This window comes from Emys orbicularis, chromosome 1 (genome assembly GCF_028017835.1).
Source record: "Emys orbicularis isolate rEmyOrb1 chromosome 1, rEmyOrb1.hap1, whole genome shotgun sequence".
Classification (NCBI taxonomy): domain Eukaryota; kingdom Metazoa; phylum Chordata; order Testudines; family Emydidae; genus Emys; species Emys orbicularis.
In genome coordinates this window covers 23,733,442-23,759,882 of record NC_088683.1, presented here as the reverse complement: position 1 = coordinate 23,759,882, position 26,441 = coordinate 23,733,442, and the positions used below count along the sequence as shown (strand labels likewise).

Sequence of the window (26,441 nt, the reverse complement as noted above, 5' to 3'; positions counted from 1 at the left end):
TTTGTAAGGCATTTGAATCAATATCGCACAACATTCTGATTACAAAATTAGCACTACACAATAGCAATAAAGCACAAGTTAAATGGATTAAGATATGGACAACTGACAGGTATCAAAAAGTAGTTGTCACTGGGGAATCAGCATTGAAGGGGGTGTTATTTGTGGAATTCTGCTGGGATCGGCACTAGGTCTTGACACTATTCGACATTTTAATCAGTGATCAGGAAGTAAAGGTAAAATCACTGCTGATAAAATCTGTACATTGTACAAAGATTGGTGGAATGGTAAATTTTGATGAGAACAGGGCAATCATACAGAGCAATCTGGAATACTTGGTAAGCTGTGTCCTTTAAAACAAAATGCATTTTATTGCAGCCCAATACATAGTTATACATCTAAGACGGAGGAATGCAGGCCATACCTACAGAATGGGAGATTATCCTGGAAAGCAGTGACTCTGAAAAAGATTCAGAGCCCATAAAGGACAAGCAATTAAACATGATTTCCCAGTGTGGAAAAAAGGGCCAGGGTGGTCCTTGGATGTATAAAAAGAGAGTAGGAATAGGGAGAAGATTGTATTTCTGTATACTGGATCGGAAAACCTACTGAAATTATATTTAAAAGTTTAGATGTTTGTTTAAACTTTTACAGCAATATTTTGAAAAAAACTAATTTTTGCAAAGATAATCCCTCCCAATGCAAACAAAAATTGCTTATTTAATTAAGAACGGTGTATATCTTGTCTCAAACATAAGGGCTCTGATTCAGCACCTATTAAAGTAAATGAGAAGGGTTTTCATTGATTTCAGCAAACATTGGAAAAGTCTTTTCCCAGGAGCAGTCTTAGGGTTAAATCCACACCTGGAATCAGAGCGCTACAGCTCCACTGATATCATTGGAGTTCCATCCATGTACTTATGGTCTGAATTTGACCCACTGACTTTCAGACTTCTTGCATAGATGGAGGCTCTTAGAATTGTCTTTCCATGGACCAATTTAAACCTCTGCTTCCAGGACCTCCCTCATGCTCGCTTGATCCACCCAGATATCTTTAGCAACACTCCACCTCCTCTCAAACAGCCTTGTTATTTAAAATGGCCCAGCATCACTGAAACTCTAGCAGCTCCATGGGACCACTGCTGATAACCTGCTACGCAGCCTAAGTAACTATGGCTAAGATTTTCGAAAAAGCCTCAGAGAATTAGGAGTCAAACTCTTATTAAAATTCAATGGAAGGTAGATGTCTGTCTCCTTTGAAGATCCCAGCCTATAATTTGGGTGGGAGGGCTGGGAGGTGTATTGTTTCAAAACAATTCTGCCCCCCACCCTAACCTCCTTCTCACACATTCCCAAACCACAGCATAATAGCTAGAGATGAGCTTTCAATTTTCCCAAAGCATGATTCTATTATCCCTAGCACGCGCATAATATTTCATTTCCAGTACCTAAACAGTAAATATTTGGTTGTATTTTTATAAAGGGTAAGTGATTCTAAGCAGCCCTACAGCTTCTGACCTTTAACATGTCTCTTGTTACAAGTTAGTGTTTTCCTTGGTGCATTTTTTTTTACCCTCTGCAGGCTTGAAGTTGAAATACATTTCTCCAGAAACCACAGCCTACTCACAATCATAAACAAATTACACTCCCTGTGTCAACATTTGCAACCAAGTCTCTAAATCATAGCGTGCTGGGATTGAATTGCTACCCCTATCATCTACCACTTACTGCTATCAAAGCATATAACCGGATTAGTGGGAAAACAGCTGTATTACTCATACATTTAAGCTCTTTCTAACAGCAGGTTTCCTTTCTGCAACAAAGCACAGCTCTTCAGATAGCAGAAATGCAAATCCCAGAGGAAATTATGACATATTAACCCTTGACAGTCTTTACATGACTTAAATAGTTCAGCCAGCCCTTTCTCCCTGGAAATAAATGCAAGGACTACATTAAATATGTAGAACTAAAGTGTTTAGCACATGCAGTTTTAAGCTTGTTGTTCCCAGGATTTCTACATAAACCTAGCATGACTGATTAAATCACACTGTGCCACTTCCTAGAGCTGATTGACATGACCCTAAATCCCAGTCTCTCAGGTGTGGGCATGAATAGCTACATGAGGGTTTTGTGGGGCAACATCTTGGCGTAGTTTAGCTGTAGAACAGAGATCTGGATAATTTAACATCTCATTGCTAAACACTGCTATGATTATTACATTTATCAAGCTGTAGAATACTGTTACTTTCTTGGCCAAAAGATACAGAAGGGAAAACGCGTAACTGCTGATAAAGGGAAGTCACACTTCGTAACTGTAATTCCTCAAGATGTGCAGTCCCTACCTGTATTTCACCGTGGTTATGCATGTACTCCATGACCAGAGATTCGTGGTGGTCCCCAAGGTATTGGGTACCTTTGGTGCCAAATGGGGGGTGGTACCCCTTTGGATGGACAAGGCTGGAAGTAGGACGCTCTCAAGTCTCTGTCTAGACTGAACTCTCTAGGTGAGGAAAAGATGGTTCCACTGAAATGTCCCAACTCTCCAGAAGATTTGATCCAGTTCTAGTGGTAGTGACATTGGCACCAGTATCAGAAAGCAACGGCTAGCAGAGGGAATGGGAGATGTGCTTCTCCCTGGTGTTAGAATCTCCCCGGTGAGGGCTGGTCACTCGGGGGTGGAGGGGTGGGAGTGGGGAACGATAGCCCAGGAGGAAGAAACTATCCTCTGGTGTGGTGTTGGATGTTGGAGCCTTAGAAAGGCTGAGTCTTGTTGTCCTGCACCACTGGAGACAGTGTGAAGGAACTCTTGGTAGTCGGTGGTTCCTCCTGAGGCTGTGGTGATACTGCTAGTGATGGAGCCTCCAACCGCATGGTTAACATCAGTACTGATGGTTTGTGGGCCTTCAGCTCTCAGTGCTTTGCTTTAGTCAGTACCAAGGTTGGTGTTGATGGTGATGCGGGGAGTGGTACTGACGTAGCCTTGCTCCTGTGCCCTTTTTGACCATGGTCTTGAGGCTTAAGATGACCTAAGTCTTTGTGTCCTGGGCAGAAAGACTTGCTCAACTTGGATGGAGAGGGATCCCTTCTCTTACAAGGTCTAGGAGATCTATTCTTACATTTATGAGAGTGACTCTAATCGTTCCCACTCCTGAGTCAGACATAAAGCTATGATGAGCACACTTGATGTCTCAGGCCAATGTACAGGGGTCTCCCCGGCCTGGATCTGACTGAGGGCTCGTGGCATGATCCATTAGATGCTTCTGAAGCCAGCGTTCTTGCGCTTGCCACATCTGGCTGGGAAAGGAGAGGCAAATACTGTCCTTAACAGAGATATGAGCTTCTCTGAGGTAGTAAAGGCAGCACTGGTGGCCTGGCCATCGCTGACTGAAAAGGGGCATCATCTAAATCCTGCGCCGGGGGATTGGAGGATTTCCTGGGGTGGGGATTGTGATAGGGTTTCCACCCCACACAAGGGGTTAAGGTGGCCAGCTGGGCCAATTAACTGCCCAGGATGCACCTGGAGGAGGAACCAGGAAGTAGGGATTAATTGGAGGAGGCTCATCTGGATGGGAACAGGAGGGGCCTGTATAAAGCCCAGGAGCTGAGAGCAGCTGGGCTGCTGCAGGGAAGTAGTCTGGGAAGCAGTCACTCTCTGGGAGAAGGGAGGTGTGTTTGGGGCTGTAGAGGCAAGTAGCCTACAGTTACTCCCTGGGAGGAGGGAGTTTGGGGCTGGTGAACCCAGAGAAGGAGGGAGAGCCAGAAGGTAAGGAAAGGCTCAGGGGAAAGTCAGCAAGATTCAGGATGGTGCAGACTTTGGCTGCTGATTAGAGGGCCCCGATGGAACACTGTGTAGAAGGCGGGCCCGGGTTCCCCTACCAGTCACTAGGTGAAGTGGCTCCATAGGGGCAGTGAATGGGAAGACTGCCTAAGACTGCTGGTAAGGAAAGACTTTGATACCCCAGAAGAGGGAAGCACGCATAATGACCTAGCCAAGGGGCCAAATCATTAAAAGGGAGCACCCTGAGAGACACAGAGAGAGAGAGAGAGAGAGAAAGAGAGAGAGCAGCAGTAGGGCACACAGCCAGCTGGAAAAAAGGGGCCTCAGACCTGGAAAGAGCTGATTCACTAGACTGGCCAGGTGGAGGTGCCACCTGCTGTGAGTGGACCCCATGATAGGGGAACTATGAAAACCACTAACAATAACTACCAATATAAGCTTTCAAATATCAACAAGAAAGAATGTCAAAGAAGATCAATTCCAGGAACTGGAGGATTTCAACTCACGCCATGAGGCAATAAGAAAGATGTGAAGAGGCTTTGATCCACATTGCTGCTTGTACCCTCAGTATGGAGCGTAAGGAGAACAACTGTGCAGGCAGAGACCAACGGACACTACTTGCTAGAAATTGCCAGTCTCAGAAACATGAAGCATATGTGTATCTACAGTGAAACACATATAGGGACCGGCACATGAAGCAGAACCTTGGGGGGAGGGATAGCTCAGTGGTTTAAGCATTGGCCTGCTAAAGCCAGGGTTGTGAGTTCAATCCTTGAGGGGGCCATTTAGGGATCTGGGGCAAAAATCTGTCTGGGGAGTGGTCCTGCTTTAAGCAAGGAGTTGGACTAGATGACCTCCTGAGGTCCTTTCCAACCTTGATATTCTATGATAAAACCTACAATTCTTGCTAAGGTAATATAAGCAAGCTGACTAATATTGTGCCAGTTACCACCCAGATTTTTATTTATTAGCTATAAACATTGTTAACCAATAATATGGGCCCACTGAATAAAGTTACAGTTCTTTCACATGAATAAAGAGCTTTGTTTTGTTTTAGGGGGAATCAATTTGGAATTGTTAACATGATTATTCCTATTATTATGAACATGACCTTTCATGAACATAACTCCATCCATCCAAATGATCCTCAGATCATTTTATGAAGTATAGGTGGGAAGAATTAGATTACATTAGGATTAAAAAATAATCACTGAGCCCACTACTCTTTAACTGCATAAACCATCAGATTTTTCTGTAAAAAGGAGAAAAGCAAGCAAACAAAAAAACGTTTAAAATGGAAGAATCCCATATTCAACTAAAAGCGAAGCTGAGGTGGCACGTCCTGTTAAGAGTCTGCTGTGTGCTGAAGTTATATACGTAATTTAAAACAATCTAGTTTATTTATTTCCATTTTGGTAATTTGTTTACTTTTTGTGTTTCACTCTGGCAAGCTATTAGATAGTGCTAAGCAGCTTAAGTGAAACAAAAATTAAACACACTATTAAAATCAATCATCACCACAGCAATTAATGTCAATGTTGTGTTGGGTGAATGCCACCTAAATTTAAGTTATATAAAAAAATCCTTATAGTGGAATATTTTATTCTCATTGTCATCATCATTTATATATATTTAGTGCCATGCTGTCAGTGTTTGACTTGGCTTTGAGATTTTGGCTGGGCTGTGGGAAAATTAAAGAAAGCAAAAATAATATAGAAAAATAAAAACAACATTAAAAACAAAATATGACTGTACCAAAGTTGTTCTATTTTTACTTCCACTGCCTGAAGAAAACCTTGCGGCGGTAAAATCATTTCAAACTTGGTTTTCTATTTGTGGCGTACACATCCCGTTTTCTTGTCACAGAAAGGAAAATGTCATAGTTGAAATCCAATCTTGTCTTACAACTGCAATCCAAAATAGGGTTTTAAACACTTTAAAATATAGGTTATAAAAACTGAATTGTGATACTGCAAGGATATAGTCTATTTTTAAACAGTATATATACACAATGCCACCACCACTTTCCAAACTGCAGTGTATAAAAATATTTAAAAGATGTCATATTCTGTTATGCACAGATCCGTGGGCCTTGACTTCCCCTGAGTATGAATGCTCTAAGACAAAAACATCCTTGACTTCCACAATGAAGTCTCTAAACACTGCCACACACAAGAGCATCACAAATGTTCACTGGATTAGAAAATATATTGACATTCTGCAGGTTATAATTCAACTGCTGAGCTTATTGTGAAAGAATTCAAATGGCATTTAACTCCCTTTGATGTGATGAGTCCTTATTTTCGTACAGTGCCAGATCTTGCTTGCCTAGCTCACTTGAGTAAAACAAGGAGGATTTCCCATGTATACAAAAGGTTATATGAGCAACAGAAAAAAACAGTTGCTCCACATTAAAAAAAAAAACAAGAAAAAAGAAACAGAGCATAAGTTCCCCTATGTACATGACTGTGCATGTATGTTCATGTACACATATTTCAGCAGGCACTCTGGTCATGCTGGGTATAGTTAAAGTTTGGTCATGTCTAGGGCTGGGAATGGTATTCATAGTGAACAATTTTCTTCATTCCAAATTATTCAACTAATTTCCATCTAGGAACTCCTCATGAGTTTCCCATGTGTATTTGCTATTCATTATTAGTTGTGCATGGTTGGAACGTAGGCTACAGAAATCCTGGATCACGGCAGGACCTGAACTAGGTTCTCCATTGTGGTCAGGCGAGAAGACTGGGAAACAGGCCAGAGGGTCTGAGGGAGTCTGGAGATGCCTTAAGCAGAGATTGGGAGGAACCTGATTGAGGGGGTCACCACCCTAGATTGCGGGGATCACCACTCTAGAGTGGCAGGTACTTATATAGTCCCTTCCCCTGGCAATGACATGATAGATTGCAAAGGCATGAGACAATGCAACCATCTCAATTTGTCCATTCATTTTCACCTAAAACCACTCAGTTTAACACAAACTGAATAATTAAGGAAACTCAAGCTTTCAAGTATGCCAGACATAACCAATAGAGAATAACCTATGGTACCATAACTGAGTAATCTTGAACTCTTAGACCGGTAAGAATATAAAGCTCTTGTCTAAAGCAGCAGGAAAAAAATGAACTTGGGACCAGATCCTCAGCTGCCAAAAACGGGCATAGCTCCATTGAATGCAATAAACCATGCTGATTTACACCAGCTGAGGATCTGGCCCTTTTCTCTTAAACCGGAGAAGATCCAGAAGGACCAATGAGATTTCAATTCACTTCGGCAGGCATCACCATTTTCATTATAGAAAAAGTTTTTCTGCTTTAATAAACAACTGAGCATGAGGTATTTTCCACTGCAGTTCAAACCAAAGAAAACCCTCTAATTCAATATTAAGAACTTTAAGGCAGAAAATGCCACTTCCATTAAAGCTTCCTTCTTTACTACTAGAAGAGAGGTCTAACTAGACTGAGAGCTAAAAGATGAAGCAGTAAATGGTGTTTAAAGAGATTTTTTATAGTGTTATTTCAGGACGTTCTCCCTGCAGCCTGGTTATAATTTATCAATAGAAGTTGAAAATTGTCTCCAAAATCATTACGTACTTACTCATCACACATGCTGTCGCTTGGCTTTAAGGGTCGGTCAGTGCTTCCATTCTAAAGTCCTATATTCAAAGTTGTATAGTTCAGTCATAAAAAAATAAAAATAAAAAATGCTCCAGGCTAAGCCATGGCATTCTAGGGTTCCCCACTGTTTAAAAACAAACTACACCAAAATAATTTATTTTGCCTTCACACAGTTTTGCAGTTCAGGACTTGGCATATTGAATCCTAGGCCAGAGCTTGAAAAGCAATGCTAGTCCAAGAGACTGTTTAAATTGCAACATTTCTTGAATCTACAGATTTAGGAATGAAAGTTAAAGAAATCACAGTAACTGTATTTTTTGAGTTTACGGCCTCTGCATAGGCATACATTTGGGAGATATACCTCCGCCCCTCCCCCCAAACCTGAGCTTTATTATCCTTCCAGAAAACTATGCTCACACCAGTCCTCCAGTTCCAGATACACATGGATGCCAGGAAACCTGAAGAAAACAGCAATTACTACGAATCGCATGGCAAATGAGCCTAGTGCTGTACACAGGCTGAAGAGTAAGACTTTGTCTGGGTAGCAACTGTTGCCTACATAGAAATAAAGGCCCTTCTGGTGTGCCAGTTTTATTGCAATGAGAAAATAGGCAACTTTCAAGTCAGAAGTCCAAAACAAGTCTTAAGAGGCAAGGGCAGGAATGAAGGAATCCAGGATCAGCATGTGGAACATGAACTTCATGATGTAATAGGTCAATTTCTGAAAATTTATAATGGAGCAAAAGCAATCTTTGTATTTTCAGCATGAAGAAATACTTTGAATAGAAGCCTCTCCCCTCTGTAGCACTGAGGCAATTTCATTGATTCTAAGGCCAGAAGGGTCCACTGTGATCATTTGGTCTGACCTCCTGTCCCTCACATGCCATAGAACTTCTGTAGCCCCATTCTTAGGACAAAATCCACCTTTGCATTGAGAAGCATCTCATGAGAGGAATACTTGCCAAGGAATTAGGAAGGACAATTAAAATACAACATGAGGTGGAATTTGATCAAGTAACGGAATTGAATAATCTTTAGCAGTCAATAATTCACAGCAATCCCACTCCCTTCTGCAAGGAAGCAGAGCAGATGGTCTGCAAAAGGAGGAAGGGAGGGTCAGGAAAGCCATATGCAAGCTGGTTCTAGGCTCTCAAGTAATACTTTAACCCTCGGGGCTAGCAGGTGTATGGGCAGCTGACATTGCAGCTGCCTCTGTCTGGCATGTTTCTCTTTACCTAGTCTTCTGTTGTCAAGAGTGGGGTTTCTGGACCTAAGAATAGAAACCACCAAGTGAAAGGTGTTGTGTCTTATAACCAAACAAAGATTATGTAATGCATCCTTTGCTCGGGCTGTATGAACCCTCCCACCTGACCTTGCAATGGACCTGGTTTGCTTTTTGTCTCATTTGCTCAAGGGTCCTCTTCACTATACAAAAGACCCCCCCACACACACACACACACTCTCTCTCTAATGAGAAGATGTATAACTCAGCTCTTTGCCTCAATTAAGTGAGAGCGTGGAGGACTTAATCCAAAAGTAAAGACGACAGATGATGTCTGCCGTAACTGCCCTAAGAGAAGTGTCAGAGCACAATAGGGTGCAGAGAATGCTTGCTTGACTCTACATCCCCCTAAGACAACCTCTACGTATGCTCCACAGGCAAATGATCTAAGCAGTGGAAGCATCTGATACCAAAGCTGAAAGAGCTATCCTGGCCTGGTAGCTGTCCATACAGATCTGCAATTCCAGAAGAACAAACCTTCCTTCCTTAAAAAACTTGTTCTTCTTTGTAACTTTACCAGACAGAAAGGAACAACCTGGTTAGAAGCCCTTCATCATCTTTCTAGCTGTTAAGGCAATCAAGGTGTAAAAGTGGTTGAAGAAATTCTGGAGTTCTTGCCAAGATAGGCAATTGGGAGATAGGCAATCAGCTCTCCTTGGTGCTGCAGGAGCTAATCCTAGCATCAGCCTTATGTCAAGGACATGTCCAGTTCTTTAATCAGAAGAATATTTTCCATTAAGTATTCCTGGGGGAATTCTGCGCCACTGTGCAAGTGCAGAATGCATGTCCCCTTCAGACTTTTTTCCCTACAGAAAATACATTCTGCCAGAGAGGCACTGCACTTACACCTTTCTCCCACCAGGTGGTGCCAGAACAGAGAGCAGCCAGCTGACTAGCAGTAGCAGTCAGCAGCCAGCTGTGGTCCTCACAGTGCCCTGTCTGCAGAGCCAGGTTAGGAGGCATGGGATATGGGGGAGAGGGAACAGACAAAGCGGGGCACATGGAGACATGGAGCTATTCGAGGGTCACAGACTAGGATTGAGAAGGGCTAGTGGGGGTAACTAACTGGGGCAGGGGTGTAATGGGGGTGCAGGGCCACATGGGAATAGGGAGCAAGGGGTGCAGGGTCACATGGGGACAGGGGAGGAGGTGGCTGAATGGGAGTGCAGGGTCACATGGGGACAGAGGCAGGGGGCGCAGGACCACATGAGGACAGTCAGGGTACAGGGACACATGGGATTGGGGAAGAGGGGTGCATGGACACATGGGGACAGAGGCAGATGTGCCTGAATGACAGACTAGGGGTCAGCCAGGATCTGCATGGGGGAGACTCCCCAACAATCCCTTCTGCCTTCCAAAAAGCCTTGTTCTATACTTCTCCCACCCACCCCCAACAACCCTCCGGGTTCATTCCCAGCAATTACTTCCCTCTCCCTCAGCTCCTCCGTTACTCCTGACTCCCCCAATCTGGGATTTTATGTGACCACCACACCTAGGCCATTCACGTGGAGCTTCCAGCTTCTCAGTCCTGTTGGCACTGCCTAGGAAACTCATTCCATGAGTCTTTTGGTGAAGGGTTGGTGAATAATGATGTTGAGATATTGGGAAGGCGGAAACTGTTGATAGCAGTAGATTGTCCACGTAAAATAGTTTAATGTGCAACCTGTGATGCATAGTAGCAGGATGCATACTCTGGAATGTCACAACCTTTACCCAACAGAGAGCCAAGGCTCGACCACTGGAGGGTGCTGTGTCTGCCCTGCATAGCCTGCTAACTCAGCTATGTGGCTCTTGCCACTGTCCAAAGAGGGTCCTCCACCAGGCGCTTGAGGCTTGATAGTCATTGATCCATATTATGGTTCTTCCAGCCATTTAAGCTCTGACCATTCACCCAGACCATTAATTTCTATATTAAACAATACACTGTTACCATTTGTCATGATGTACCATGAGCTGCACTAAATTACACCAGCTGAGAATTTGGTCTGTTATGCACAGGAATAAATGACTAAACAAGGTGGAAGTCAGTGGAGAATCAACTCCTTACCCTCATCTTATTCTTTCTCAAATAAGCAGCTCTTTTATTTTCCACTACTGAGGCTGGGAAGCATGCAATGATCTCAGTAGTAATTGCACGTGCAGAACAAATGAATAATGTTCGATAGAGAGCAACAATGGGGATTAGAAAGAAGAATTTTGCTCTAATAAACTGAAATTTTCTTAAAATTAAGCTTTCTTACATCCTGGTAAAAAGCAAACTTTGCCTTGCACAGTCCTGGATCTCAGCCAATCACTTCTAATTTCAAATCCACATGTCTCAAAGCTTCAGTGCTTTTCATTATATTTAATAAAATGTTTGCATCACATATTTCAGCTTGGTAGGACTGTGTGTCCAGCTTAAGACACAACCAAGTACTCAACTCTGGCCCAGAAAAGAGCCTCCTTGTATCACTGCTGCCAGTACCAGTTACTGAAAGAATTGATACTCACTGAAACTACATTCACGAAATCATCATCTGACAATGTTTCTAGCATCTCAATGACGGAGGTTCGGATCAACTTCAGCGTCAGTCCACTAACGCTCCCACTCCTGCATAACAGAGATAATTAAAAAAAAAAGGTTTGAATGAGTTCAATTGAAAACATACAGTGGAACTAGATTTTTATAAACTGGCTCCCAAATTTTCATACTCAAGATTGCTCCAGAAGTGCTTACTCAGCCCCAAGTCTCACCTTTAAGAGTTGCTCTGCAATGGCAGTACTTGCTATAAAAAAAACAAAAGTTCCAGGGTTGGTCGCCAAGCCATAACTTTGTGGCTCGGAGGAATAGTTCTGTCACCTGACCCATACTGACACATTCTTTCCTCATTTTCAATTCATGATTGCCATGAGAATTTATCACATGCAAATTATGTGTTCCCTAAATATTCCAGGGCTTTACATTTTCAGGGATCTAAATTGCAGAATGTTTGTTTCAGGGCAAAGATCAAACTGGGGTGGTGGGGGGAGAGAGGGGTGGAATTGCAAATGCTAATAAAACACACCTCTGCAATACAGAAGTATTTGACTGCATTTAAAAGCATCAAATGCAATCTCTCCCAGTGAGGCAAAGAACCAATGAATAGATTTTTTTTCAGTATAAAGCAATCTGTGAGACACTTCAAGCCTGATGGTTCCCCCAGACTCTTGACATTGGCTTAACAAAGGAAATCTTGACAGGGGTACAGAGAAATGTTTTTTATGAATTTCTTCCCTTAGTCTTCAAACAGCATGGAATAAATCTCTGAATATAAATACCAAACCAGGGGCAAATTTATTTATACAATAGGAAATGGCAACTGTAAATTTGTCATAGCATTTTATAACATTATCTTCATTAATATTATTGTAATGTAGAACAACCCCATTTGAATAATGGAGCTAATCAATACAGCTATAGTCCCTAAAATATGCCATTTTACTCTCAACATTCAGTCCCCTGGTATTTAATTTTGGCTTTACATTCAAAACTCTTTTTTTTTTAAATCAGGGTATTCACACATTAAAGTATTTATTTTGACTGTTTGGGGATTAATGTTTTGACAGCTCTGAAGGGGTTGGACTTTAGGCTTTCGAACAGCTTAAGATAAACTGTGGAGAGCTAGAATACAATACATTAAGCATACATGAGTTCTCATCCTTTTGGTCACCAAACCATGCTAATTAATTCTCAGACAAATCCAGCTCCTTGCCTCTAGTAATTTCTTTTGTGTTTCACAACCACCTCTGGCATTCACCTGAGACATTTTCAATTGGTTACTTCAGTAATTGAGATGTTGACAATATAACAACATCAGATGGACATAAAGACATCCTAATATCAAGGCCGTTTTTTCCAACAATTCAAATAAATGTCTTTTATTTTCAACCTCATCTCTCCTTCAACTTGCAATAGTTTGTTCAAAAGGTGCCAAATAGCTTTTCATCTCTCCAGTATTAATATCCAGTCTTTAAACACTTACGCATCAACTAAAATAAGCATGTCTTTTGGAGATGCAGCTCCTTGGATGTACCTGAAATAAACAAATGAAAAGATATGAAAGATAAAAACTTGAAAACACCACTCTAGTATTTGATCAAAAGACCCTGTGATCTCTAAAACCAAGTCTAGCTGAACCAAAGGAACTTCTCAATTGCATCTCAGTAGGAAATTCATGCACTGTCACTTTTTCTCATTGCTTCTCCTTCTAGGTAAACAAAGGTTCAAGTAACAATAGCGAGACCTGGAGGTAGGATGTAGGAATTCACTATTCTTGTATGTCGACAACAGAGAGGGGTGAATAGGCTTTGACAGCTAAATATATCTTGATGAAAAGTTAGCAGGTGAATTATTCCAGCAGCCCAACTCAGGCAAAGATTTTTTTTTAAAATGAGAGTACAGTAAAATGTGGCAAGAGTGACTACTCATGGGAATTAGTAAATGTGGTTGCTTGTAAGATGTCATTTCTCTTCAAAGGAATGGCATTGCCACCTTTACTTCTGAACTGCTGCTGACAGCGACACTGCCTTCAGAGCTGGGAGGCCAGACAGCAGTTTCTTCATAGTTAAATTATAGGGGGGAAAACGTTCTGTGGCCTCTGCAAGTAGTTGCTTGTGACAGGTGGTCTCTCTTCAGAGGTGGTCACTCAGGCAGGTTTGACTGTATACTTAACCAATAAAAATGAGCAAAATATAAATGAGAAAATACAGTGAGCAAAAAATGGAATAGTATTCTGATAGAAAAAATGCTCAAAATCAGTACTGAAAAAGAGCATTTTAAGAGAATGTCCACTCTCTGGTGACCGTAGTACTAGCCTAACCCTCTAGGACTGTGTTTGTAAATCATTCTGGAAAACAGAATGATTCATTTTGATCATCCTAATTTGGTTTGGTTTGGTTTGTTGCCTTCAATCCAAGTGTTTAATGGTCTTATCGTCATGCCACCTGGGTATTTGTCTTTATCATGAAAATTCCTTCTGTATAGCAATATGGTATTGCATACATGTCACCTACCCAGAAAGCTGAACTGGGCTTACAAAGAAAGTGAAAATATTTTAAAAATTGAACTTTTAGTCCTCAAAAATTATCAGAAGAGCGTTTAGTGTAGTGTTTAGTACATATTTACTATTGATTTTGTTCTTTATCAGAATATGTACTATGTTGACAATTTCACGTGCTTCATTCCTCCGAAGAAAGCTTACCATGGTCTTCTGCGAACATCATATAGATCTATCTTGTTTGGAGTTCGGCTTTTATCTACCCATGGGGAGGCTAAAAATGAAAGAAGATATATTGTACTCATTTCAGTATATTGCACATTATTTGAATAAAGTAACATAATGCTAAAGACTTTTAGAGAACATTAAAAAACCCTTTAATATGTGGTATATCAATATTTCACACTATTAGTACTATATAAATAATTACATGTGGTAGGAAGTTAGAATGTTCTTTATCTTCTTACACTTTACTAAAAATATTGTTTTTATTAAAACAGTTCAAAGGGAAGTACTGCCATTGACTTCAATGGTGCCAGGATTTCACCCAAAGTATTTTTGGGATTGGAGATAATCTTTTAGGACAAGCGGATACTTTATAAAACAAACTTTTTAAAATATTCTGGTCTTTGGAAATGCAAGCCTGATTCAAAGCTCATTGAAGTTTACAGGAGTCTTTCCACTGATTTAAATGGGCTTTGGCTGAAATCCCTGATTAGGAATCAGATATGTAATGAAAGTATCCTGAAAATGACATGCAACTAAAGTATCAAGGTCTGCAAAACTGCAGAATAGGGAAATCTGAAGAAATCAGGAAGATTCTTAATCTTTGTAATACATCAGCCCCATTGCCCTCTACACAAACAGATCGAGGCAAGCTATTTCCAGAGGATAGAGATATTAATAATTTATCTCTCTGCACTTTTGGAATCTGGAGAGCCTTCAAGTGGTTAAGCAAAGCAATAAAGATACTTGGGACAAATTCTGATGTCAGGTACAACAGTATAAATCCAGAATAACTAGTTACCAACAACCCATGATCAAATGTACCATCAACATTATCACTATTTATTATTGAGTACCAATAATAGGACCAATCTCTGAGTAAAGTCGGGGATGATGATCTTCATGTGATGGACAAAGGAGTTCTGTCCCTCCTGATGATATTAGATTTTATGCTTGTGACAATCTCCCTTTCCAAAATTTCAAATAGTCTCTCTGTCCTCTTTCACATCTCTCAAGTCACATTGACTTCCACTAAGTCTTTTTAAAATGACCACTATCATTTTTAACATAGGCCATATATTATTTTTGTCTGAACTAAAGAGTAAGCTCCTTGGGGCAGGGAACACATATTGTTATTTACGCAGCACCAATTGCATTATTGGTGTTTAATAAATAATTATAGAGAACTTTAAAAGTATAAACACACATACAAGATAAGGTGAACCTGATCCAAGAATTCAGTTCCAAACTTCTCTGAACTTTAGGTAAGTTCATATCCAATCTGAGCTTTGTAGGTTGGGCTCATCTCTACACAAAAGCTAAATGTAAAGCAGTTATATACCAATGTACATAGAGAACCCAGATATGAGTTACTGTGCATTCAATTAATAAAGGAGTATAATGATTCTATATTGTTAATGACCATTGTCTGCATTGGCATCTGACTATCCAAATACAAACACCTGCACAAGGTGCAACCCACAAAACATAAAAACAAAAATATATACCACTTTGATTCATAGAGAAAACACACAGCACAGTCTTCTACACCACAACAGCTGCAAAGAACTTCATATTCTCTACATGAAATTTCCAGGTCTGAGTGAGTATTATTTTTAAGAATGACTGGACTTCAAATTTCTCAGCAAGTTTGGCAGCATTTACTGAGATATGCAAAGACTTAACACACAGGACAACAGCAATTCATTAATTTTGATGCCCTGATGGAACAATAATTTGTGTTTGCTTAGTGTTGATTATATCTAGTTTCATATTTCACGTTTTGTGACCCACACAGACTAATTCATTTATTAAAATCTGATCTGAAGATTCTTACTTGAAATACTCCCTCTTGGAGTTGAGAAATTTGTATTTAATTTATTCATTTAGGTTTATTTAAATTATATATCCTAGGCACACATACAAAATGTAATTCAAAATACAAACAAAATCAAACTGTACTGATGCCCACAATTACCATCCCTGCCATAAACTTATCAAGCTCAGTTTTTAAGCTAGTTAGGTTTTTTGCCCCCACTGCTCCCCTTGGGAGGCTCTTACAGAATTTCACTCCTCTGATGGTTAGAAATCTTTGTCTAATTTCAAGCCTAAACTTGTTGATGGCCAGTTTATGTCCATTTGTTCTTGTGTCAACATTGATGCTAAACTTAAATAACTCCTCTCTCTCCCTGGTATTTATCCCTCTGGTGTATTTATAAAGAGCAATCATCTCTCCCCTCAGCCTTTGTTTGGTTAGGTAAAACAAGCCAAGATCCTTGAGTCTCCTCTCATAAGGTTCGTTTTCCTTCCCTCTGATCATCCCAGTAGCCCTTCTCTGCACCTGTTCCAGTTTGAATTCATCTTTCTTAAATATGGAAGACAAGAATTGTACACGGTATTCTGAAAGAGGTCTTGCCTTGTATAATGGCAAAAACTTTTCTCTATCTCTACTGGAAATACCTTGCTTGATGCATCCTAGGATTGTTTTAGCCTTTTTCATGGCAGCATCACATTGGTGACTCATAGTCATCCTGTGATCAACCAGTACACCCAGGTCTTGATTCTTCTGTGTCGCTTCCAACTGATGTGGCCCCAGTTTACAGCAAAAAAATGTGTTAGTCCCTAAGTGCATGACCTTGCACTCTGCCTATTAAATTTCATCCCATTTCTATTACTCCAGTTTTCAAGGTCCTCCAGATCTTCTCCAGTTTAACAAACAATTTCCCATGTGGAACTGTATCAAATGCCTTACCGAAATCGAAGTGTATTAGATCTACTGCATTTCCTTTGTCTAAAAAATCAGCTATCTTCTCAAAGAGATCAGGGTGGTCTAGCATGATCTACCTTTTGTAAAACCCTGTTGTATTTTATTTCAGGTGCTGTTTATCTCTCTGTCTTTAACTACTTTCTCTTTCAAAATTTGTTCCAAGACTTTGAATACAGCTGAAGTCAACCTGTAATTTCTGTAATTTCCTGTAATTTCTCAGATCACGTTTTCCCCCTTTCTTAAAAAATAGGTATTATATTAGCAATTCTCTGGTCATAGGGTATGACCCCTGATTTTACAGAATCAGCTCGTGCAAACTGGCATAACTCCACTGAAGCCCATAACACTATGCTGATTTAAACTACCCGAGGATCTCGCCCAGATATAGCTAAATGTTTCATTTCATGAAAATGATAATATAATTTAAGTGACAATTATTTCTTTTTTAAACCAAAAATTCTGGATGCTCCAGAGGAATAGACAGTGCATGTAGATTTATTGACAAGAGGACTTTCACTCAATGCTGCAATGCCTAAAATTAGGCGCTCTGCGGCCTAATGGAATCCACAGCCCTGAGTTAGGCTCCCAGGCTCCCTATACAAAGCATGGGGAAAGTTAGAGGCCTAAGAATGGGATCCAGAAAGGCCAGCATGCTGAGCAGAGACATGCCTTAACTAGACAGTAGGAAATGCCGAAGAGAGGGCTGTGGCCTAAGTGTCACCTAAGCCCAGGTAGAGGGAGGCACATATCTCCACTTGGGATTCGCAGCCTTCAGGCCTGTTCTGGAGTTATGCACCTACATTTTTTCTTGCAAAAAACTGTTGTGGTGGTGCTACTTCCATCCTTATAACTTTTACCCCAGGAGTTAGAGCATTCAGTAAGGATGAGGGAGGTCCAGGTTTAATTCAGGGACTTGAATTGGGTCTCCAACATCAGAGGTTTTCAACTTATTTGTTTCTGAGGCGCCCCCCACAATGCTATAAAAACTCCACAGCCCACCTGTGCTACAACAACTGTTTTCCACCATATAAAAAACAGGGCTGACGTTAAGGGGTAGCAAGAATGGCAACTGCCCGGGGCCCCTCGCCACAGGGGGCACCTCGAAGCTAACTTGCTCCATCTTTGGCTTCAGTCCCGTGGGCTGGGGTTCAGGGCCCTGGACTGCTGTCCCGCGTGGTGGGGCTTCGGCTTTCTGCCCTAAAATGCTGGCTTTACCCACATTTATGTTTTTTCCCTCAATGTTCCTATCAAATACCCTTCAAAGTCACTAAAGACTTTACATTCTGCAATTTTTTTTTTTTATGCGCCAGAATTAAAGTAAACATGAAACTTCAAATTCTACACCTTCCTGCCAATGTGCATAGATTCAACGCCCCCCCCCTCGCTCCCCCCCTTTTATTTGGCACAATTAATGATATGCCGTCAACTGGTTTAGATAAACCCCCCCATTAAGCCACACACAGTGGTTACGATTCAAGCAAAATTCAATGAGCTCTACACTGTAACTGTGAAGATAGTGAGAGAGAATTTTGCCAGAGACCTGGCTTGGGATTAAATTGTACAAACACTAATTAAACACTTATCTATAAAATGGGGATAATGATACTACCTCCTATGTAAAGCAGTTTGAGACCTACTGATGAAACGCTCTATAAGAGCAAGATAATAAATTAATAAATATAGTAACAAAAATAGCAGACAATAACAATAATAATACTTCAGAGGTGTAGTGCTTATTGCCAGGCATACATTTATTGATTTTTATGAGGCTTCTTCTAGCAGTGAGCACTACACCTACCCCAGTAGTAAGTGTTTGCAGGATTAGGCCCTGAGTTAAGGACTGCAGCATTTAATCAAAATAGTCTCTCATTCAGTCCAAAAATGTACTGAAATCCTGCTTTAACCTCACGAAATCAACATGACTGAATTATTAATTAATCTCAAATTATCTCCCTTGAATTAGGCATTTTAATTGTTGGTGGGTTTCAGTGGTGTCAAATCTGTTTGCTGTTTTGGTTACAACCTAAGATTTAAGGGGTCTTATTAAAATTGTTATTTGTTAAATTGAGGAATTAAAGGGCTATTTGGTAGTTAAATGATTATGTAACTGAAATTTGTTGACGGCATGTCACCTGCGTTGATCTGAATTTGATTGAGCCCGATCTATATTTTATCAGTATTTAAAGCTTGTAAATGCTGTCTATGTCAAGATAGATTCAGATTATATAGAAACTTCATTAGAAGGGATGTTCTTTTCTAAGGGCTGCATGCTGCCCTGGATCTGTATGCTGAACACCCATTCATGTTAATAAGAAGAACTGCATTTTGGTTAGCCATGTCAATACTGCAATGAAAGACCTGCGGAATGGTCAAGACCTGCCCGGGTCAGCTGACTCCGGCTTGTGGGGCTCAGGCTGCAGGACTAAAAATTGTAGTGTACACGTTTGGGTTCCAGCCTGAGTCCGAATGTCTACACAGTAGTTTTTAGCCCCACAGCCTGAGTGTGCAAGCCCAAGTCAATTGACCAGGGCTCAGAGATTCAGTGATGTGGGGTTTTTTCTGCAGTGTAGATGTACCCTATATGGCTCCAAGTCTGTTGAATATAAAAGTAAGTGATGTGACAAGACGTTAGATAATTCTTCTAAAAGCATTATTAACATTCAAGATTTCATTTAGTTTCATTTATAAAAATCAATTGATTTAAATACCCATTTTAATCAGATACACTAGAATCTGACTTGTAGAGTGCATTAAAGACCCATACCTTTATGTTTCACTGTAGTATACTATTACCCTTGAACTATGTCAGCACTGCAGGGTTTTTTGTTGCATACAATATATTTTAGTCATGCTCTCATTTAAGGTGGTTCTTCTTTGGCATATTGTTAGACTTTATATCATATTGATTTGATATCCCTTCTTTGTCTAATCTTTGCATTATGGAGTTAGGGTGACCAGATGTCCCGATTTTATAGGGACAGTCCTGATTTTGGGGTCTTTTTCTTATATAGGCTCCTATTACCCCCCCACCCCCGTCCTGATTTTTCACACTTGCTGTCTGGTCACCCTATATGGAGATGAAGGTTTGGATACATTTCAAGCAAGATTTGTTCATGTTGTTTTGTTGTTTGCTAAGCATGTGGGAAACTTCTACTTTTCTGACTACTGAAATGGAGATTACAGGCTTTAAAATGAAAGTAACCTTACGGGGGGAAGTTTAGGTACTAGAGAGTCTTAGGGTGAATGTGGATGTATATGCAACCCAGTTGTTGAATTTCTATTAAATGGATCTGAATTTTATAATAAAATAGGTTTTGCTATACTGTATGGTGATTTGTGTGTTATATGGTTTTCAGACTCTGTAGTTTTTGCTCTCTGTTTCCTCTCCGTGTTGCATTCAGAGTTATTTTATGACTATACTGTATTTTAATGTATTTATTAAAGCCTTGATGGCACCAAGTCTATTTTGCCACAAGCTTCTTAATCATTGTTGCCCAAATTATCTTTAATTTAAATAATCTTTTCCCCAAAATGAAAAATTTTAGAAGGGTTAATAATTAGTAAGGATTTTGGCATCAATAGATGATTTATTGAACATGGATCAGACAGCTATTTCTTTAACGGAAATTGCATTTTACATTTTCTTAAAGAAATGTTCATATTGGGGCTGACAACATGGAGGAAAATATGCCTAGGCGACCACCAGTGCCAGGCTAGATACAACTGGCTTACCAAGACAGGAAGTTTGAGGTACAATTAATAGCTGCCTATACATTGCCACTATTCCCATTTTAACAGGAATTCTTATATCAAGTGAAGAGACTCAAACGAATTCAAGTTTGGAATGTGAGACTGTCTACACTGACAGTGAACTGTATTCAACAGCCATCTCCTAAGCTACTTACATTAAAATGAGTACCGACCTGGAGTCAGCTGGTGCAACCGTGGCTCAGCAGTGTTATCCAGCTAGATTTCAGTAATACATGCAAAGTCAGGGGCCTTATCCATAATTAAAATCATAGATGACTGTCATTTAATTAGCCGCTGCCCTTGCATTAATCATCACGAACCACAGAGTTGGTACTCTGTACGTTGATGTAGATTCATCCTTCACATGCATTTGTAGCTGAGGTTATTTATATCTGTGAACTAAATACAACGCTGAGTGGGGTAAGAATACCCATAGGTTTGGAGGTTGTAAAGTACTTCAAGACCCCCACATAACACTAGTGTGACTGTTGTGACCTTAATACCTAGTTATATCTTGAAAAATAAGCTCTTCCTACCCAGTTTTTCCATGCCCATCGCAGCAGAGATCAGACAGCCCACACCCTAACAACTGATTGCCCCTTCTCCCCAGCTCTCCAAATCTCCATGTCATGAAAACCGTGGTGTTCAATCCTTTTGACTAGTGAAAAGGCAAGGGAGATCATCTGTTGCCGCTGAGTGAATGACCTCTTGTCTGAGTAGGTTGTAACAGCCAACTGCAGAGGCGGAAAACTCACAATGAAAGTTACAAGATGAGGTGAAATGGTCACCCAGCAGTGAGGAGTCCATCCCAGGCTGAACTGGGGGACTGAGTGGGAAAGGAGGTCAATTTAAAGGGCAGTCCTCTTGCTGACACACATGGCACCGCTGCCAATTAGCAGGGTTATGGAGAAGAGACATGGGATTGCCCTGACCAAGCAGATGGCGCCGCCAGTGGTGAAGAGTTGAATCTGTGGCAGAGAGATGGTGGAAGGGACTCCATCCAGTTCTCTGGGGGAAATATTTAAGATAACTATACAGTATTCACAACAAAATACCCTCTCACTCACACACGGTTGAAAAGTCTCTGTCTGTGAGTATCAGAGAGAACACTTCTCCACGGTTCTTTATTTTTAGCAAATGACATTGTCTAAACAAGTGAACACAGGAAAGAGATCACAGACTGCAGCAACACAAGCAATGTTTATGCTACAGTGGGCAATCCCATTGCTAAACTACTTTACATGGGCAAAGGCTTTTTAATTTTTTTTTCCAGGTGAAAGTCACCCTGGCAAAGACTGTCCCATGCAAAGCCTTCCTTACTACTTAAGCCCCAAATTTGCTTTGAGTAGATGAAAGAGAGGGTAAGCAGTGAGGACACATTCCTTAGCATCTCATGCCTGTCTGGGTGTGGATTGGCTCTACTTCAGCCCCAAACAGCCTGGCAATTTGGTTTGCATTAGGGAAGGCTTCCATTAGGACAGGGGTGACTAAATCCATGATTCCACAGGCCCAGTCTTCCTAACACCCCAAGGAGCGAGAGGGGGGTCTGCGGTTGTGGGTGCAGCCCTGTAACTTGCCTTTGGTTGGGGATGTATTTAGCCCACCACCTCCCGCCAAATCACCGGCATGGAACCCAATATTTCTGTCTTTATATGGGCAAAGTGAATTTCATCCTTCACATGCATTTGTAGCTGAGATTATTTATATCTGTGAACTAAATACAATGCTGAATGGGGTAAGAATACCCATAGGTTTGGAGGTTGTAAAGTACTTCAACAAGAAGCCTCACATTTTTTAATGTCATTAGTGAAGATGACATCTTCGTTGGCATTTGTTTTTTCTCATAAATATTAACTGCAGAAGTTTCTATTTAAATGATAAATGCACTGTGGCAGTGTTACCTTCCATATAATATATGGGGACTGGCCATGATGTGAACATTTTGTTACTAGAACTAAAATGCTTTCATGTGATTGACTTGGCTTGCTTGCATAACTGCTGGCATTCAACATGATAGCTTTAGAAATATGAGACCCAATTACGTGAATCGTTAAAATGTCTGTATCATGAACATTGTAAAAGCAACAAACATTGTAGTCCTTGGCCTTTCTTTCCAGACATTAAAAAAATATAAAGTGAATAATGATCAGATGGAGACTCATTCTCTGTGTGATGATGCCATTCTGACTAGAACGTTAATTGCACTGATAATTTACAAGCTGAAACACTTGGAACATTCATGTTCCTCTCTCTAAAGTCTCCTTTATATTTCCAGTTGTAAAAAGGGAAATGTCAGCTACACAAAGATGTATGAAAAAGCCCACAAAGTTCTCGCTTAAACTTTCTTTTTGCAAGGCTTCAGATTCATTTCATATGGATTTTTCAGACTTTCTAGTCTCCTATTATCTGCTACAGTAATGACTTTCTTTGGAGAGTTCAATATCATGGCAAAACTATTACTTGGCATTAATGGTTAACATAAGAGCAGCTGTGCACAGCAAGTCCTTCATTTAGAGAGATACCATTTTATTTGATTAGAAATTGATTTTAAAGCTGTTCCATTATTAATTTGCCTTAGCAGGGAAAGCCTCAGTAGTTGAGAAAGACAGGCTTCCATTGACATCTGGAGAGATTTTCAAAATAACTTTTTTCCTCAATGTTTTAAAAAACTTAAGACTGGCTCTTATCTGGTTATCTTTAAGCAGAGAGTTTCAGAGCACTTTACACACACACACATTAAGGGGAAACTTATCCTTCCAGATACTCATCTTCAGCACTCTGTTTTCCTTACATATATTGTTCTCCCATTAAAATCTATTGACCATTTAGTTACATAAGGAGAACCCAGTATCCCAAAGGCATTACCGTAAGGACTTGAGAGCGAATTTTAATCTATTTAATAAGATTTCTCATTACCATTGGGAAATGGGTAAATATTTATATCTGTTTTAAAATGAATAAACTGAGGCAATGAGGCTAAAATCTGTGTGGTCAGTGTGAACCAGTGGTAGAGATCAGAAGGGACCCTGTAGTCCTGATTCCCATTTCCCTGCCCTAAGGCTGCACAGATCCTGCAAAGTCTTTTGCACATAAATACTTTTAAATATGTGAGTAGTCCCAGTAACTTGAGTGTGACCTACTGGATAGAGCACTGGACTGAGATTCAAGAGACTTGGTTTCTATTCCTAGCTCTGTGACCTCAGGCAAGTCACTTTACTACTCTGTGCCTCAGTTTCCCGTCTGTTAAATGGGGATAATTATACTTCCCTCCCTTGTAAAGCTCTTGAACATCTACTGATGAAAATGCCATATAAGAGCCCAGTATTTTACTGAATGGGTCTACATCAGAAAGTAAAATTAAGCACGGATGTCAGTCTTGGCAGGATGGAGAGGGCAGGCGGACAGCTAATTTATAACTAGGCAGCTGGTCAGCAAAGACTGACATTTTTGTCTTAAAAAATACCAACTTCAAACTAGGAAACTGTGCAGGTAGCCAGTCTCTCTAACCCACCTTCCTATCATTTCAGTAGTAAGACAGAGATAGCTCTCATCATCCTGGAGCCTTTTAAAGTAGTTTGAAAATTATGGAGACTGAATTATGCCATGGAGACATGACACGTTCTGATGGCTGTTCAGGACTGTCTGACATTTTGGGATGAATTAAGTGAGTAGAGCAGAGGCGGTAAGATATTCTTGCCAGAGGAACTGCCAATCCTTTTACCAAGCACTCAGAATTTCCTGAAGCTACCTAGCTAGGACATACTGCCTTCTTGTAGCAGGTATCTAACAGGAAGTAGAGGACAGAGAGTCCTGGAGACAGACAGTTAGTTTAAGGATTCTGAGTAAAATTCTGATTGTAGCTTCATCCATTAAGTTGTTGCTACAATTGTTAAATAAAATAGTATTCTTGAGGTAGTCATTGAAACCCCTTTGTTAATTGAAACCTGAGACTCTCCGCTTTCTCAAGAATACTATTCTAGGCTCTTTCTGGTATAACACTGATAAATCGCATCTAAGGCACTCTCCTGGGACAGCTGATTCAGTTTTGCTGTCTATATTATTTCACATGGTTAATCACTTATCAGAACTGAGAGTTTGCTTTAATCTAGTCTTTCTTCTCAGCAATGCTGTGCAGCCAACCTTTCTTAAACTGTTTCTCGTAACATGAGCACAAACACCTGTACATCATATTTAACTACAGAGAAATGCTTCCCTCTGGTTTATTTGACTGAAGTCCAAAACATAACAAATTCCATTATTAAAGGTCTTATCCGTTGAGCAACAACATAAACAAAACGGAAGGTGAGGAAATGACTAATAAGGCATTCAGCAAAGGCCATATAAAGAAACTAATTCTTGAGTTTAATTACTAATTAGTAAAGCAAAAATAATGTGCTTCCCATAGCATCATTATACTGACCCACTGATTAACAATTATAATCCCAATTACATCTGTAATTAAGAAGGATTTCAAAGACATTACAAGGGAAAATAGATGGTCTGCATCTACATTTCCATTAAATCTACCAAGAATTCTATAGTTAATTGTTCTTTTGGGCAGTTGCTTTTTACAGCCCAGAAGTGAAATTAGATAGCAGGATAGATGTCACATAAAATGTGAACAGCTTTAGTATCTGTCATCTATTCTGTCAGTGTGGACCTTTCTGTCTGCAAGGAATCCAACTAAGGTCAGTGAAGCTCTACGTGAGTGCAGCCCACATGGAACTAATTGCAGGATCAACTGAATAACTGAAACCCTCCCAAAACTCAATGGCAGACAATCCCTCTTTCCTCCCATCCAACATCTAATCTCTAGTTAGTAAAAACAAAGCAAAATCGGATAAAGGATCTCAATGAAATCCAAGACGTAATTTTCCCATTCTAGATGTGTTACTTTAGCAAAAAGAGGAAAAATAAGGGACATTGAACATTTTAAAGGCTTTCAGATGAAAGCGTAAAGCTAATGAAAGGTAATGTTTTGCTTGTTGCCAGCTTGTTGTTGAAAGATACTTATCATCCACACATATGCCATTCCCATGAAGACTGCATTAGGCACAAGCCTGAAAAATGAGCAGCCTTACATCATATTAGGAAAGCCAACAGGCTCTAGCTCTGGATAAATGGGGAAATCCAGCAGAAGGCCTTCCACTCAGAAAGCTCAGATGTTCAAATCTAGGGACTGGTAGCAAAATTATGTCAGCTGCCATGGTGGCACATGGGGAGAGAGTTGGCCTCTCAGCTTATCCAGGACTCTCATTATGTAGGCCTTTATATGTCAGAATAAAAATCGTGAAATGGACCTGGAAGTAAATAGGAAACTTGTGCTGTCTTGGTGTAATATATTTCCTGTTGCTTAAACTGGTAAGGAAGCAGGTAACCTCCTTCTGGACTTTCTGTAGCTTTTGATTGGTGTTCAAGCCACATCTCAGAAAGAGTGTGTTGCAATAATCCAATCTGGAGGCCACAAAGGTATGGACAACTGGGACAAAGCAGATAATAGAGAATAAAAGGTGCACATGGCTTAGCAGGTACAGGTGTAGGTGTGGGTGGGGATAACTTTTAACCACTGTTTCTACAAGAAAATCTAAGAGCAATTTTTGAGGCAATTCTGTGAGCTGAACTAATAATTCAGTAAGGAGACACAAGATACTCCCAATGTAAATGTTAAGCCTCATCAGTGCCATTTTCTCTAAATGGTGATTTCTGAAGTTAACTCTTTCAATTATCCACAAATGTATCCTAAACATCTAAAAGACAGTGTCGCCAACTTGCAATTTTATCAAAAGTCTATAATATTGGGTGTTTTTCATCAAACTCCAGAACTTGGAGTAAACCGATTAGGTGAGGATATCAGCTTTCATTGAAAAAAATAAAAATAAAAGTAAATCTGCCACTCTTCTGGCTGTGGAAAATATAGTGGAACCCCATTTATCCAATCTAACTGGGACAGGGGCCAGATCTGATAATTCAGAGAATGGACAGGGCTCAGCTTGTCAGATGCTTGGTCTGT

The 26,441-nt window shown here is 40.3% G+C and overlaps 1 protein-coding gene across 4 annotated transcripts in view; it reads right to left on the bottom strand.

The window, feature by feature from the left end:
- The window catches only part of CACNA2D1 (calcium voltage-gated channel auxiliary subunit alpha2delta 1), a 677,013-nt gene that overhangs the window by 148,813 nt on the left and 501,759 nt on the right, over nt 1-26,441 (bottom strand). For all 4 annotated transcript variants that reach the window (XM_065420204.1, XM_065420229.1, XM_065420221.1 and 1 more), the window contains exons 8-10: nt 13,894-13,963; nt 12,676-12,726; nt 11,165-11,264 (exon numbers count right to left, since the gene is read on the bottom strand). In XM_065420204.1, the coding sequence (XP_065276276.1) occupies nt 11,165-11,264; nt 12,676-12,726; nt 13,894-13,963 (221 nt within the window). The remainder of the gene's footprint in view (nt 1-11,164; nt 11,265-12,675; nt 12,727-13,893; nt 13,964-26,441) is intronic.